We start from the raw sequence: 12,470 nt of genomic DNA, 5'->3' as shown, positions 1-12,470 counted from the left end.
GTTGCACAGAAGAGGTCCTCCTCCGCTCACTGACTCTGTGTTTGTGTTGTCCTAGTCCTCATCTCTTTTCTCTGTGTGGAAATTTCCACTGCAGCCACACTGGACCAAAAGGCCATGAAGATGTTGGAGAGAAAAAAACAAAACCAAATGAAATATTAAACAGACGCCCACGCTGCCACTTTTCACCTCAGCTCTGATTTTTTTTTTTTTTGGCACAAACGAGAAGAGAGAGGGAGTTAATGAGGTGGATTCAAAGTTTGGATTTATAATTTTGAAAATGAAATATAACCGTTTTGAAACAGCAATCGATGTGACAGAGAAATTAAAAATACTTATTATGAATGTTCACATTTGATTTTAATAAAATAAACAATGATTACTTGACTCATACAAGCCGAAGAGTGAGGAAGATATTACATCAAATGAAGAAAAGCAGCGCGTTGAAGGAAGTGAAGCTTCAGGAGCTGCAAGGTTTTCTGTTGATAAAGAGCAGAGTCAGGGTTTCGCTGTTTCTTCCTTTATCAATGCATACACCTGTGTGTGTGTGTGTGTGTGTGTGTGTGTGTGTGTGTGTGTGTGTGTGTGTGTAGTGTAGTATTGTGTATCATGTGTAAGTCTGTGACAGAGGAAGAAATAAAGCAGAGGTGTGTTAGTGTGTGTTGATGTGTTACTACGAGCTTCAACACTGCACAGAATCATTTCTGCTTTTATCACCATCAACCTCATCATGATCCATGCTGTATCACCAGGGGTTGCTATGGAAACTATTTTTTTTAATGCACATCCCCCCGGTTTCAAGAAGTAAAATTAATCACCGGCTCCCGGGATCTCCGCTGGTTTCAGAATGACGTCCTGTCAAATGTTATTTTGTTGAAATGTGCAGATTTGAACGTTAACACACATAAACGCACAACCTGGTGCGTTACATCGGTTCCAGTTCTGTGACCTCGACCAGTCGTGAGTCAGCCTCAGCCGTCAGTCGTGAGGCTTCATCTTTATACACAGTCACTGACGACAATGGTAACAACATTTGTAAACTTTGGCCTTGATGCCAGTCGTGTGTTTGTTTGGAGCGTGCAGCTCGAATTCTATTCACGGTTTGTGTTTTCAAGCTTCGACATAAGTAACGAGAGAAGTTAAACAACAAGAATCTCCAAAAACGAGGGTCGCTTAAATGAAATCAAGCTGCACACTCGTAGATATCAGTCCTCGAAATAAGCCAGATTTTAGAGAAAGTGATTAGAACTCATTCCTGGATCTGTTTGATTTGTCCAGATCCTCACTAAAATGTCATTGGTTGGTTCTTGGCCTGCGTCCCGTCCTTCGTTCAGGTTTCGTGGAAAATCATTCAGGACTTTTTTTTGCGTCATCCTGCTGATAAACAACCAAACAGGCCGGAGCAAAAAACATTTCATGTAACTCTGTCCTCTTTCTGCACCAACATGAAACCCTGTCTCGTGTTTCCACGTTTGCAAATCAGACACCACGTCACATTGGAACATTTTATTAGACAAACAGAAAAAAAATAGTTTTGATTTTACAATTCAAACAGGGAAGAACACCAGGATAAAAGACGGACAACACAAATAAAAACAACTACAGACAGAACAACTGATATCAAGCAAAATCTTATCTTATCGTCTCCCGCTGTGGTGTAGAAGTTAAGAGACGTTCGGGTGTGAATTCAAACCGATGCCAGGTCGTTTAGTTGGTAAATATCACACCTGCCGCGGCACAGGAGGATTCACACTGTCGTCATTGAGCTGAACAGCTGTTACCTGCCACTGAGACGCTCTCTCCATCACTGCTGACAGTCAAACATATTCAGTGGAACAGCGACTACATCAACAAGCGCTTCTTCGAAACCACCACAAACACGAGATGATGATGTATTCCCATGAAAATAAAAGGTAAGAAACTACAGAGAAAGTTGGCGTCACCCTTTAAACAGAGCATTTTAATATCCAGCCATAATCAAATACGCTTTTATTCCACAACGGAGATCCATCATTTGAAAAAAAAACACGAAATCATGCCTGCGTGGGAGTAAAGCACAACTGTTCCTCATTTTAAGATGTTTTCTTACAAAACTGAGGTTTGATGATTGTATTTTTTTGAATCGGTAACATTTGCTCTTTAGAATATATATATATATATCTTCATGTATATATAAACGTGTGGAGTGAAATTCTTTAAATAAATGCAATAGAATACAAATTCTAATCATATCCACACTGACACTTTGGTCCTTCCTGTGCTTTTAGTGATGAAAAAGACTCTTCTGGACTTTTGCTAGTGAGGTTTGGATTCACATTAATGCCCCTCGACATCCGCTTGAAACACGCGTTTGAAGTTCTGTGCATTAAAAGCCAAACATGTCTTTTGCTTGAATCCCCAAACGAATCAAATGTGTTCATACAAACTGAGAACAGGTCGATGGAATTCACTTCAATCACAAAACGCTGGAGGATGTTTCTCCTTAATTGTGTTTTTGCATAAAGGAATGCATGAAACAACCAACAACAGAAGCGTAAATACACAGATGACGTAATCGGGTGGTAAACATGGTAGAGTTGCCTGGTTTGCAGCTGGTGGTGGATCTGCGTAGCTTTTTTTTTTTTTTTTTTTTTCTTGTGCACTCTGAAACTTCCAGGTCGCTGCCTGGCTGACCTGCAAAAGGTTTTTCTTTCTCTCTGTGCATTTTCGGGAAGCACCTGTATCTTCCTCTTCCTGTTCCTCCTCTTCAGTCGGCTCTCGTTTGGCTGGCTTCAGGTCTGTGCACAGCGGCGACAGCGAGCGAAGAGTGTGCGACACTCCGAGTCTTCACATGCAAAGAGCACAAGATTAAGAACGAGAGCGAAACTGGCAAGCACAAGCTGTTTGAATTCCCCGCGACACTTCTGGATTTGTAAAACCTGAGTGAGCAGAGAAACGACGACGATCAGAGCAGTTTTTGTTCCAGAGTCTTTTCTTCTTTTTTTTTTTTGTGTGTGTTTGTTTTTCTGCAGCAGTTTGAAAACGCCACTGTCTTCAGCCCGTGACCACAAACAGCCGCCGCTACTCGCCTTTGTGGCAGTAAATGTCCTTCAGTGCTTTCAGCTCTTCAATCAGGGTCTTGTTTTGGTTTTCTAACACGGCCACGCGGTTTTCCAGACATTTGACGTACTCTTTCTTTTTCCTGCGGCACTCACGAGCTGCCTCCCTGGACACAAAAAGAGGAGGAAAATACATTCTTAGGAAAAACCGAATTCAAGCACCATCAGATATAATGCAAACTATCCACAATCCTATATGGCAGATGCCTTTTTTTAAGGCTGACAAGATCTTTTTATTTGTCCTTATGGTCCATATTTATTTTCTTATTAACCTGCTGCAGCATTTTATTGTCAAAAATGAACAATCCAAATTTATGCACATCTCAAAAAAAGCAGTTTGCTGAAGCCTTGACAGCACTATTTATCGCTCGGCAACCACAAAGAGTTACCCGACAGACTTTTGACAAAGTTTCCAATTCCACACAGTCACAGTTCAATCTTTTTAATTTCAGGAGAAAAATTCAAAGTTATAATTTGATTAAAAACTAAGAAGAAGCAGCCAATTAAGGCCATTAGCAATTCATATATCCTTGTAAAGACTTGTAGTGACTGTGAACTCTGAACAAACTTAATGTTCTGAAACATGAACGTCCTTCGTCTCTATCACTTTTTCTTGCTACAGGGAACCCACCTGTTTTTCATCAGCCTGACTTCCCTCTTGCGGGTGATCTCCTCGGCGTGCTGTGACGACGGGCTCTGCATGGTGCCCGGGGACGCAGCCATCACGATGCTTTGCGCCAGGCCCGAGTTGGGCGACCGCAGCTGGTAGGCGGGGATGTCTCCTGTGGCGGCTGCGGGGAGAAGACGGACAAAAAGTCTTAGAGCTACAAATTCTCCAACTGTCTTAACTTTATAATGGGGGGATTATTATTCCTCCTCTATAATGACATGTGATGAATGAAAGAATTCACTAATTCAATCACATCTCAGTAAACGTGCATTTTTCAGCAGAGGATGTTCCTCAGCGACTCACATTGTTTGTCCGCTCTGCTTCCTGTCTGAGAAGATGAATTTCCTCTGACTGTGACGAAGTGTTTGTGTTTGTTTCTGTGTGCGGCCGCCTCCGCTCAGTGTTGCAGAACGAGCTGACCGATTGACGAAAACGCACTTATTACGCAAATCTGAATTTTTCACGTCAACGGCAGCGATAAACTTGACAATTGGTCGAGCGCGTGTATCGACGTCTCGCCTCCACGCCACGATTGCAATTGTCTCCGGATGTCTTCACCACCACTGTCTGAGATATTTTCATTTTATTATTGCACGACAGGAAGAAGTGGAGACATGTCGTCCATCTTTATTTACAGTCAGTGGGACAGATTTCAGGCTCTGTTAGAAATACTCGGATACGGATTCGGACGAAACTGACAAAACGGAGCAGTACCACTGGAAATCGTGGGGGGGGGGCAGCGTAGCCAATAGTTCTAGCTTAGAGGGAAGACATCTCAGCAGTGGAGGAACTTTTTGAAGAGACACTTCAACAAGGCGCAGGGACGAACCTCCACTTTGTCAACATGGTTGTTGTCGTCAGAAACGCGAATTAAATGTTGTCAAACACAATAACACTTGCCACGCCTCTCAGTTTCACTTGTGTGTGTGAAGTGGTGTCGTGTTCACCACTTTCTAAACCGCTGCTCACACTGATAAGTGGCTGTTTATCATTTGTGTCAGTAAAAGTCCCACTGACTCTTCAAAAACCAGTAAAAAGCAGCTTCGTGGTTCATGTTTGAGTCATCGATGACTCAACTGTCTCTCGGCTTTTCAGTTTCTCTTCTTCACTTTGTTCCTGAGAAGTTTCTGACTCTTCTCTTTCCTGCACGCGCGCACACACACACACACACACACATGCACAACTGTCACAGCAGGTGTACACACACACACACACACACACTCTCATTGTGATAACAGAGTGACTCTGGGCTCTGCTGACGACAGCGTGTGCGTCTCACTCGCCCTTTTTGCATTCTCTCTCTCCTGCTTGGCTTCTCTTCCAGGAAACCGGAGTGACGTCAAACTGACGACTATCTTACACCCCCTCCCACTGACACCCGCCCCCTTTACTTCTTACCCTCCCTTCCTCCCTTTCTGCCTGACAACCACTGGAGTGGTGTGTGTGTGTGTTTGTGTGTGTGTTTGTGTGTTTGTGTCAAAGGTTACCACAAATTGCAGACAATAGTTCTCAGACAAGTTAATTGTGGACTTCTGGTAAAACAGAGGACAAAAGTCACGTCCCCAAAATTGTCCTGTGACTCTGTGTGTGTGTGTGTGTGTGTGTGGCAGCAGCAGGATACACACTGGCAGGGACGGAGTTGAGCAAACTAACCAAACACTCGTTTGGTTTGTCAGATCTGTTTTACAACATAACCCTAAAGTGCCCTGGCGTCTCTCCTGTGTTGAAACGGGAAGAGCCGCCGTCCAATCTGCGACGTGTTTCCTCCTCCAAGTCACAAAGCATGAAGTTCAAGTCACGTCGAAGTGAAGCACAATGTTTTTATCAGTGTTTCCTGAGCGAGAGCAATGTTCGCCTGGCTGCAGTTGGACAAATGACAAATGAAGGACTTTCTCTTGCAAGTTGTAAAATAGTCTCAGGAGTGTTCTTGTTTTTATTCTGTATGTATCTGCAGGTGCAACTTTATAACTTTAGAGGAAAACAGCTGACAACAGTACATGCATGAATATGAACATGTCCCTGAAAGACAACAAGACCACAAGCAGACATGACACACGCATGAAGATATGTATGAGAGAAACTCTACCTGACTCAGTCTCATCCCCGGTTACAGCCATCTCTCGTTTCCAATAATCCAGCCCCACGGCAGCAGAACACCTCAATGTGAAAACACTCTTTATTCCTGCTCCACTGAAACCTCTCTCCCTCTCTCCCTCTTTTCTCTCCGTCTCCTTTTCCCTCTCTCTGCTCTCTCTCTGCATACGAGCAGTCACTCATCAACTCTGCAGCCCGATTACAATTACAGGCATTGACATCACAATGACATCACTGCTGCCCGCTGAAGTCAGTAAAACACCCTGGATTAGAGTTCCTCCCCCTCGCGCTCCCCTCCCCTCCTGCGGATCAGACGCTCACAGTGAGCGGGGCAGGGAGGCAGGGAGGGCGGGGGAGTCAAGCAGGGGGGGGTTGGTGGTGGTGGAGGGGTTGTATTTTTAGCACTAGTGACGCAACTGGAGAGACGCTCGACAAACAAGAGGATATTGTGTCCCAAGTGACTGCGTGCAAACTGTTGAGCACCCTGACGGCAGCTATTTTGTGCGTTTGTGCGTTTATGTGTCTAAAGAACGAACAGAAAGCAGAACACTATTTGTCCAAAGTCATCACAACATGTCTCTGAACTCTACTGAGCAAAACAAGTTTGCGGAAAAACTCATATTTGCTGCTTTAAATCCTTTGCAGGGAAAATCCTTTTCATCACAGGAAGTGACACATTTCCAGTAACAGCAGCTGATTACTCGTTTGTTACACACACACACACACACAAACACACAATCTGACACAGGGATATATAATCATGAAATACAAAAAAATCTACTTCAAGCGTTTTAAACATTTAAACAAAAACTGTTTCTGAGGTTGTGAAATGTCAGTGAGCAGGTCACATGTTCACACTTTCAGTGAAATCATGTCAATGACCGTAGATATGTGGGACCGCAGGTCTTTAAAGATGTGAACATGTACTATTATATTATTATGAACAGTTTCTGACCAGACCATTCAATCAATCTCTAAAACATGTGTTTCTTATCTAGTGTTATTGTTTCAGTGTTTAACAGCACCGCATCCCTTTATTATTATTATTATTATTATAAGTATTGAGTTACTTTCTAAGAGCACTAATGATGATTTGGTGCATTCATCTTCATTCATCTGGAGTTCTGATGAAGAGTCAGAACAGAAGCGAGGACACAAAGGACGATGTGGATCTGTTTCCTGAGTTTGAGTTAAACCGGCCTGTCTCGCTGGCATCTCAGGTGCGACGACTCGCTGCTCAGACGTTCCCGCACACCCCTGACAGCTGCCAATCAAAAGGTGGGTGTGGACGCCGTGAGAGCAGAGAGCGAATGCAGACAGGCCGGTTTGAAACCTGCTGTTCACTCTCACTCACAATCCAGATCCAGAACCACTCAGTCTGTCTGACTCTACTGACGATCAGTGACGATTCCTGCACGTGCCGGTAAAGAATCCACAGCTGAGCTTCATACAGAGGCCGACAGCACCTACATTATGAAAACACAAGCTTTTCAACCGCACCAAGGCCACAACAGAGGACTGAGCGAGAAAGAGGAGACTGAGAGAAAATATCCAGCAGAGAACAAAAAGAAGAACATGTGAAAAATCGTTTTCATTCAACAGCAACATCGAACGCTTGGGTTGACGTGGAGCTGGATTATACAGGCACGTTTATGTTGGCAACAGAACCCTCTGTTCGTACTCTGCGCTCACTTCGTTCGTTTTTGTGCACGTCTCCCGAAAGCTTACGGATTCGGACGAAACAGACAAAACAGAGCAGTACCACTGGGAGTCTTGAGGGGGCACTGCAGCCGAAACGACCAGAAGACACGAGGAAGAAATTTAAATGGGGGGAAGAACTTTTCGAGGTACAAACAGCAGCTTTTGGATCAAGTTACGTTATTTCAACCTCCTCCACTGTCGCCATGTTGGTCATCGTCAGAGGCTCTCCACTCTGCGCTGCCCTCTAGTGGATGTAAACCTTAACACATGGAAGTATGTGGGCAGTGACATCGTTTGAAAGTCTTTTTGTACGTAAAGGCAGCATGAATGAGCCTCATGGCAGGTTTTCTATCCTCCCACATCATCTCTGACACATCGACTTTGGGGACATACCTGAACAAAATATCCAACGAATTTCAGCTTTGTTAATTTTCTGGTTCATTCAAGTTCATATAAAAGTCAGTATAACCCTACCTTGGAGGAGCACCTGTCCACCCTGGATGTAGAACTGCTGTGGAGCGTCTCCAGGCTGAGCTGCACACTGGAGGACGGTGGCTCCGGGCTGCGAGGAGGCAGAGTCGGCCACCGTCAGGGTCTGAGCCCCCTGAAGGGCCTCGACTCCCGGGCTGCTCAGCTGGATGGCTCCCCCTTGAGTGACTGCGACTGTGGCATCAAAGTTCATATCAAAACTAGAAGTTCATATTAAAACGAGGCTTCAAATGAGAAGGGGTATTTCAGCAAACAGGATTCCAGAAAAATAATTTACTTTGACTAATTCTGTGACTTTGTGCAACATGAAAATCTGCAGGAAAACTCATCTTAAGAGAGAAAATCTCAAGGTCCACTAAGGAGCACTGCAGCAACACATCAAGTAAAAGCTTAAAGTTGTGTTTAAAAAATTCAGCTCGTTTTGCTCCTGGTTGGTAAAAGTGTTTTGAATATGCATCTGTTGAGACTTTAGCTCCTGAGGGACAGTCGCTGAAGCTACTGCGTTCTGTGTGATTTAATATATTTGTCATATTAAACTGACAGAACTGAAGTGGACGTGGTTATAGAGTCCAGTGTCGCTGTCTGTAACAGAGACAACTTTCAGTTTAGTTCCAGCAAATTATACCGGAACAATAAAGGGAATATTTCTGGGGCTGAGGCTGATTCACCCACAGCTAACCTCTGTGTGTGTGTGTGTGTGTGTGTACTGACTGTATTGTCCTGAGCTGGTCTGGTAGATGGAGGCTGAGGCTGCGCTCGACACCTCCTCTTCCTCCTCCTCAGTCTCCTCCTCATCGATTTTAGGAACTGCCGGCGAATCGGACGAAAGCTCATTGAGGATTTGTCTGCGGGGGAGAAGATGATTTGATTGAATTGAATAAATCTGACGCCACTTTGCACAGCAGGCTGTTGTTTGGTGACGTCTTCTCACCGGTAGGATGGACGCCTGGAGAGAATCTCCCGTCTCTTCTGAGCGTCTGTGGCTGACTTGTTCTCCTCCAGCTCTGCTGCCGTGGCGATCTGTAGGAAACGAGCCGTAGTTAAACTTTTTATTTTGGCAACATGTTTGGTGTGACTGAAGGGGAGTTACTTTTCATACACAGGCTTTTGTGAGTGACCTGGAATGTGTTTGATATAACAATCTGTGAAAGCGAGGGATGACGTCAAAGAAGGAATTTGAGAAGCTTTTTATTCTAAGCCTTGATCTTTTCAACCCATCACGCCTCTTTACACACGCTCTATGTACTGTAATTATTTGTGTACGTAGGTGTCGACACCCCGTCTTTCACCGGGAACGATTTTCTTGAAGCATGACTAAATCCTGACGTTTAACACACACACACACATTTGTGTTTGGCAGGAGCGTTTCAAGGGGCCCCAGGCTAAAAGGTACCAAGGGGCCCCAACAACAAACCCAAGATACACATGATACCAAACTAATTATCAAAATTATGAACAAGTGCATACTGCGCCCATAAATAATGAATTGTAAAGTCCAAACCTGCATCACCGTCCAGACACATCATAAAAACACATTTAGACATTTTAGTCCTCAAACAAACCTCGACAGTTATTAGAGATTTTGGCAGAAAGTTAGTGTCATGGGGCCTGAAGATAAACTCCCACAACCTGCGGAGTGGGAGGCGTTTGTTTATATATGAGGAGAGTGGAGGTTGGTGACGTACACTGCCTCCAAATCAGTCACGAGCTGAATTCCCTCCTCTGCCTAACCTGTTGCAGCTCCCTGCATCTCAATGACTCAAACTTGTGATATGGTTGTTTTTGTAATTCAAAGGCTCCTCCGGCACAATTCTGATTCATGTCAGGTTAAAGAGGGGCGTGTCCACTGACATTTGCTCACTTCTGCTATTAAAAGCAGTGGTTTATAAACGCAGCACAATCGCTGCGTTTGTCGGATTATTGCCGCCGTGATCACGCGTTCTCGCCTTGACTCTCCACAGTGTTTCCTCTGTCATGAGGACTTTGAGCTCTGTTTTCTTAAGTGCTCCTCAAAGACACTTTTCATGAAACACTTTGCAAACCAAGCTGTGTGATCAGACGTGAGGAAACCTGCTGAAACATGTGAACCGATAAACTTTCACTGCTCATCCACAAACATGCTATAACCGCGCAGGGTCATTGTTGTCCGGTGTTTCTGAGGGGGGGTCATCCGACGCAGACACAACAACAAAATCTCCTGAATGTGAAGGTTATAGTGACGAGCTTAAATCTCCTGCTGCTCACATCAATCCTATTAACAGATGCACTGCATTAGAGCACAAGCGCTCCAGTGAACCTCCGGCACACAGCAGCTAAATCCTCATTCACTAACACACCGACTCTGACATCACAACCTGTAAATGATTCCACAAAACACACGGAGCTGTGACCTCACGACCTGAACTTGAGGACAAGGCATTTCACTTGGACTTTAGCTCGACGTTTCCCCGAACAAACTTGAAAATGACTTCAGGCTGGATCTGACACTTGTGCTCGTGTCGAATATGAGCCCTCACCTGTACAGTGTTAACCTGAGGTGACTGTATGACAGAGGTCTGAGGCGCCTGGATCAACCTCTGGACCTCCACTGTCTCACCGTCAGACAGCTGGACCACGGTCCCGCCGGGTGACTCTGCCACAGACACCTGAAAGAAAAGGAAATATCAGGAGTAGCCAATCACACGATGAAATCACATGACTGATATGATAAATTAATTTAAATGTAAATATTTACAAATGCCAAAAAGGATGCAAAGTCTCATCTTTCATATTTCAAATGCTGGCAACGCATTTAACAAAAATATCTTGACATATTGAATGGATGTGTGTGTGTGTGTGTGTGTGGGTGTTTGTGTGTGTGTGTGTGTGTACCTGAGGGGCAGCAGGAGATAAACTGGCTTCACTCTGGTTCTCTTCATCTGACAGCGAGTCATTCAAACTGCTGTCGAACTGAAACGATACCGACGTGTCCATAACGAGTCACCTACACAGACGAGCAGATCGTTGATTCTGTTACTGAGGCCGTCACGTCTTCTTTCCACTGTTTCATCCGGGACCGTTATGATACATCCTAAATAAATGTACACTGGTCTTCTCCAGGACTCGTCACACACAGTATTTTTCCATTGTGAAGCAAGATATTGCTTCATTATCATGATCACAGCTTCATCATTTTTGAAATTGCTGCAGTTAACTTGGACTCTCTTTGTATTATGAGACGTCAAAGTGCTGATTCATTGCAGATTTAATGCAGTTTGAATGTTTGACTGATTCTTCTGATCTGAAAACAATGAAGCTCCAGTGGAAAGAGAGAAATAACGACAGTGTTTGTGTCAAACACAATGAACACACTTCAGACTCTTGGCTTTTATTTCAACTGTAAACTCTTTGTTTTGATTGACGATCTCTGTTGACCGAACATCAATCTCTCAAGCTCATTATATGTTTTTTCACGAAAACGACAATGGACATGTTTCCGGGAGACCCAAAGAAGTGATGAACCTGACTGTAGTTCAATGCTTTGAGAAGTTCCACCACTGACGAGAAGCAGACGTCAGTATCTTCACGTTCACGTAAAACCAGGTTCATCGCTTTATCGGGTCCTCTGGAAACATGTCTGTTTTCGCAGTTTCGTGATTTTTTCACTTGCATGTATGTTATTAATTTGCGGTGCATTGAGCTCTCTCGGCCACCGTACAATAGAAATGACTCGACCACACTTTCGGCAGGAAGTGTTTCTCCCGTGTTTTAGAACACTTTATCTTTTGCTTTATTTTGAAGCTTTCGCTCACACTTCCTGTTCATGTTACTGCGGAAGTGATGACGCAGCTGAGTGAAGCTGCGGAGTCACGTGTCAGTTTCTCACCAGATCCGCTTCGTTTCTTCGCGCGTGAAAACCTCCGCAGCGCACACGCGGGTTTTCTTCCACGCTGCGTGAAAAAACGCGACGGTCTTGCGTGAACTTACCAAACTTTTACGTCGTCACTGATGACGGTGCGCGCGGACGTCCTGCGGCTCCGCGCACGTAGTTTCCACGTCAGCGCTGATGACGCTGCGGAGACGAATAAACACCGGAGATTAACGGGGCGGAGCGAGAGTGTTCATCACAGCTACTTCCGGTATCGTTTTTCACAAAGTTAACAAAACCTGGTTTCGTCCCGGATTTTTTAAGAAGCAGCAATTTAAAGTATGTTTTATATATATATTAATTTAAAGGTCTTTTCTACCTCTATAAGCTATATTTATTTATTTATATATATATGAATATTGTGTATATTTATATATGTTTATTTTAATAGTCAAACTTGGATTTTAGTTCAAAACAATAATAACCAGGGTTGAAAAATTACCTTTAAAGTTGAAAATGTAAATGTTAATTCATTTTCCATATCATTAGAATCCTAAATACATTTTATCCAGGA

At 44.0% G+C, this 12,470-nt stretch overlaps 1 protein-coding gene across 2 annotated transcripts; it reads right to left on the bottom strand.

Moving 5' to 3' along the window:
* Positions 1-1,488: 1,488 nt before the first annotated feature.
* On the bottom strand, positions 1,489-12,152 carry LOC109647480 (cAMP-responsive element modulator-like). Of its 2 annotated transcripts, XM_069511055.1 has the most exons (8): positions 12,016-12,152; positions 10,921-11,032; positions 10,566-10,694; positions 8,981-9,069; positions 8,761-8,894; positions 8,035-8,223; positions 3,727-3,886; positions 1,489-3,202 (listed from the first exon to the last, which is right to left on the bottom strand). In XM_069511055.1, the coding sequence occupies exons 2-8, from the start codon at positions 11,020-11,022 to the stop codon at positions 3,058-3,060; spliced, it is 948 nt and encodes a 315-aa protein (XP_069367156.1). In that variant the 5' UTR covers positions 11,023-11,032; positions 12,016-12,152; the 3' UTR covers positions 1,489-3,057. The 2 variants fall into 2 exon arrangements, with proteins under 2 accessions (XP_069367156.1, XP_019962772.2); XM_020107213.2 differs by lacking the exons at positions 8,035-8,223; positions 8,761-8,894; positions 8,981-9,069; ... (1 more) ...; positions 10,921-11,032; positions 12,016-12,152 and adding an exon at positions 5,852-6,257.
* Positions 12,153-12,470: the final 318 nt, after the last annotated feature.

Source organism: Paralichthys olivaceus, chromosome 16 (assembly GCF_024713975.1).
Source record: "Paralichthys olivaceus isolate ysfri-2021 chromosome 16, ASM2471397v2, whole genome shotgun sequence".
Taxonomy (NCBI): Eukaryota; Metazoa; Chordata; class Actinopteri; order Pleuronectiformes; family Paralichthyidae; genus Paralichthys; species Paralichthys olivaceus.
The sequence above is the reverse complement of the archived record's forward strand: the minus strand, read 5'-3'. Positions and strand labels throughout refer to the sequence as shown.

What these genes read in the sequence shown, in the direction of transcription:
- LOC109647480 (XM_069511055.1), bottom strand. Translation starts at nt 11,022, where the DNA reads ATGGACACGTCGGTATCGTTTCAGTTCGACAGCAGTTTGAATGACTCG. An exon ending in GACCAGCTCAGGACAATACA is followed by an intron (nt 8,224 to 8,760) that starts GTCAGTACACAC and finishes TTGATGCCACAG; the next exon opens with TCGCAGTCACTCAAGGGGGA. An exon ending in GTCAGGCTGATGAAAAACAG is followed by an intron (nt 3,203 to 3,726) that starts GTGGGTTCCCTG and finishes TTTTGTGTCCAG; the next exon opens with GGAGGCAGCTCGTGAGTGCC.